The sequence below is a fragment of the Biomphalaria glabrata genome, chromosome 4, assembly GCF_947242115.1.
Source record: "Biomphalaria glabrata chromosome 4, xgBioGlab47.1, whole genome shotgun sequence".
In the NCBI taxonomy this organism is placed as follows: domain Eukaryota; kingdom Metazoa; phylum Mollusca; class Gastropoda; family Planorbidae; genus Biomphalaria; species Biomphalaria glabrata.
Window position 1 is genome coordinate 56,134,152 of NC_074714.1, and position 4,240 is coordinate 56,138,391.

Here is a 4,240-nt window from a genome sequence, read left to right on the forward strand (position 1 = left end):
AATAGTGGCGAGCACTAGTGATGAAGCGGAGTATCTGTCATCAAACGATGTCTTGAATGGTATAGCTCTTTCTTTCAGACGACACCTGTAGCTCTAGTTAGGAATAGAGTCGTCTTCTGCTTTCGGTTTCACACAGGTGTCACAGGTAGATCTAGGAACAGAGTTGATTAAGTTGAATGGATCTCAGCATGCAGATGTAGAATAGCTTTGGCAAAGCTATTTAGGTTACTTGAATGATTCGGTCTGCATGTAATGGCGTGACTGGTGTTGATGTCTAACTAGTTTATGTAGTCAGTATATCAGGTGGAACAGATGAAGACATTAAACGCCGTATAAATCTAGCACGTCAGACATTTACACAGCTAAAACCAACCTGGAAATCTCCTTACATCTCAAACAAGACTAAACTAAGAATCTTTAATTCTAATGTCAAGGCTGTCCTACTGTATGGTTCTGAAACATGGAGAACAACTGAAGCCACAACAAAAAATACAGACCTTCATCAACAGATGCCTGAGAAATATCCTAAAAATACACTGGTATGACAAAGTAGAAAACACCAAACTGTGGGAGATGAGTGGACAGAAAAATATAGAAGTGCAGATCTTAGAGAGGAAGTGGAGATGGATTTATCACACCCTTAGAAAAGATACCAGCAACAGAGCTAGGCAGGCCATAGAGTGGAACCCCCAGGGAACAAGACGCAGAGGAAGACCAAAAAGAACATGGCGACGCAGTGTACTTGAAGAAGCAGAGAAGACCGGGAAGAGCTGGGATACCATCAAAAAGCTAGCAAGAGACCGTGGAGAGTGGCGTGTTTATGTCGAGGCCCTATGTTCCATGAGGAACTCAAAGGAATGATGATGATGATGATGATGACATATTACAGACAGAGAAAATCGTACATCCACTCTCTGCTGGAGTTCTTCACTAACTAGTTAACATTGACCCTTATTTTAGAGTCCTTTAACTTATTCACGTGTTCTCAGCACGGAATATTACAATGGGTGACTGAGTGTCACATCATGTCACAGAGGTTCTAAAACTGGACTGTGACAACAATTTGCTCGTTTTGGTGCTCCAAAAATGTTAATAACAGATGGAGGTCCACAATTTAGTTCAAATGAGTTTTTGAGATTCACAAGGCGATGGAACATCAATCACATCAGATCAGATCCTGGTTATCCGAGAACAAATGGGAAGGCAGAAGCTGCTGTAAAGATAATGAAGAATTTAATACTGAAAACTAAACATAATGGTGATGATCCATATGAAGCTTTACTGGAACTCAGAAATACACCTCGGAAATGTACTGGATTTAGCCCAGCTGAAATGTGCCTCAAAAGAAGTCCTCAGACATTGATTCCCAGCACGTCAAAGTGTTTAAGTGAACATGTTGTAGCTGAGAAGAAAGAGAATTACAAACGACAAGTAAAAAGACAATATGATAAGCAAGCTCGGGATTTACCAAAACTCCATCTAGGGCAAACTATTTATTACCAAAACCCAGGTCAAACTGGATGGTATCCTGGAATGATCAGGGAACATCCATCTCCAAGATCTTATAAGATCAAGGGAGATAATGGAGGACTCTACATACGCAACAGATTTCATATTAGGCCAAGTAAAACTATTTTGAAAGACACTGACACAGATGTCTATGATGGGAATGTCTTGGATGATGATGATGATAATGAAAAGCCAGATTTCTCTGATAACTGTTCTCAACATGCATCACAGTCTGAAGTAGTTTCTCATTTACCAGACAATAATTGTGATAGAAATATGTCAACAAGAACTAGCACTCGAGAAACAAATAGACATGTGTGGCATAGGGATTATGATATGTACTAAGAATTTTTATGACAATATTAATATGCATGTTGAAATATTTATTCTATATGTGTCACACTCTCAATTGAAATTTATTTTTATTTTTTTAGTTGTTATAATATTTATAAAATAAGATGAGTTATTAATGTTTGTTATTTTAATTGCAAATATTTCTGATATGTATTTTGTTAGCTATAGAAAGGGAAGGATGTTGATGTGTGTTTTATATAGGTTGCACCAATCAGTGTTTGGGAGTAACATCCCTTGTAACTGTTGTTGTCAACCAATATGGCGTTAGATTAAACAGCTGATTTCATGTCTTATAAGTTATATCCAGAGTCTTGTTATTATTCGTTCATAATAATAAACAGTTACTAGATCCTATCACAAACTTTTACCTGGTAATTTGGAGTACTCTTGGGAGTTCAGAGCAGACTGTGTGGCAGTTTCTGTCTTCTTCAAAACAAAAAAAAACATTTGAACTGTCTTATCCTCACTAAATATTTGTTTACATATTGAAAAAAACAACAACAACCATTTTTAGCATACATTACATGATATAGTAGAGAAGAAAGGTTTGCTGATCAATTAACTTAGGAACTTAAAATGTCAAGCTTAAACTTGGTTCTGACACATAATGATACCTAGACATAGACTCCCAAATAGCTAAGACAGAATGACCAAAAGTGTCTGGCACAGAGAAGCCATCACCATACAAACTTAACTAGAGGTCAGTCTAACTGTTTTCCTCTCAACAATTCTCTATGCTTTGAATCATGGACAGTGTATAGAAGGCATGCCATGAAGCTTAGCTCAAAATGATAGAGCATATGGACACCACACTATAAGAATAGAAGCACAAACTGCAAAGGATAAAAAAAATCAGCCTTGAAAGAAATAATATAGAAATCCACACAACCTTACATTTACCCAGTATGCAGCCAAACATTCCAAGCTCATCACAAAGGCACAAAAAAATGGAATGTGCCACCTAGAGGACAGATGTGTCCTGTGAATTATAATGAACGAACTATACATTAAATATGATGTGAGCTGTTAATAGATGTTTTATTTTAGATGATTCAGACAAGAAACAATTGATGCCTATTATAAGCTATCCTGACAAGATCAATAGATAATTTTTCGACTCAGGACTGGACACAACAGAATGAGACAACATATGTACCGGAAGCTCAAAATTGGAACCAGTGAAATCTGCCTATGTGGAGTGTCACCAGAGAATGTCCTTCAAAACTGTTCTCTTTACCATGAGGCCTGTACAAGAAACTGACCCCAATACACCCCAATAGAAAGAAAACTATATGGAGAGATCCCTGATTAAAACCACTGCGCAGTTGCTATAAAAATATTGGTTAAGTCATCTGAATGCTCCAGCATAAAAATAAGAATGAGGAAGAAGAAGATGATTCAGATGATCCTTCAAAAAGCCAAGGAAGGTTTTGAAAGATTTTTTAGCCTTTAAAAAAAAAACAACTACTGATCAAATACTTTTACATTAAGGTAGTAAAGTAAAACTAACAAGAAAAATGAGCCTTACCTGAGCTATGTAAAATGATGCCAAAAGATCAGAAAGTCTTACTGTGCTTATAAACTGAAAATCAAACAAATATTTTAAGATAATCTTAAATGTAGCAATTGACTTGATATAAGTATGGGTTGAAGTGACACTAGAGATGTGGGACAGGTTTCATTCAGTAGGCTAGGCTCTATCATTTTCAATTATTCTAAAAATATTTTTTTTTCCTTTTTCAAAACTCATCATGAATTGGACAGGTAAACATCATGGCTCTGTTGAAGCACATTATAAAAGAAACTTATCTGAAATAGGGAGGCTTTGTGCTTAGTTGAAATGCACCTGTACCAGAACAAATAATTTTTAAAACCAATTAAAACATAAATATTTTTTTTAGTACTTTCATAAATATAATCTTTTTTTTAATTTTTAAACATAGTTGGGTTCTTTGGGGAGATTAATTCAAATTGTGGGAGATGTACTATTACTTCAGTTTCTTCTTCTTCTAGCCAGCTTTATTGCTGCTGAGCTGTGAGGTCTTTTGCAGACTGCCAAGGAAAAAAAGTGTGCTGTTTTCTTCAGTTGTTCAGCACTGCCGTAGAGGGTGTTGGTTATGTTGGGCTGTAGTGGAAGTAGGGTCTGCCTAAGGTGGATTAGGGAGGGGCATTCAAAGAGGATATGGTTTACGGTTTCAAAGGGGTGGGCGCAGTGTCTGCAAAGGGGTAGTTGTGTGGAGTTTATTTTGTTCAGGTGGTAATTTAATAGTGGTGTGTGTCCTGTTCTTAGTTGGAAGATTGTAGATTGTTCTTTGCGGGGGATGAAGTTAATACTGTCCAGTTTGTTAGGCTTAGTCATTTCTCTGTACATGGCTCT

General features: G+C 36.7%; 1 protein-coding gene across 1 annotated transcript; it reads left to right on the forward strand.

Annotated features, from left to right (window-relative positions):
• The first annotated feature begins 1,086 nt into the window (after positions 1-1,086).
• On the forward strand, positions 1,087-1,854 carry LOC129925994 (uncharacterized). The gene has a single exon (XM_056027608.1). The coding sequence runs from the start codon at positions 1,087-1,089 to the stop codon at positions 1,852-1,854; it is 768 nt and encodes a 255-aa protein (XP_055883583.1).
• The last annotated feature ends 2,386 nt before the right edge of the window (positions 1,855-4,240 follow it).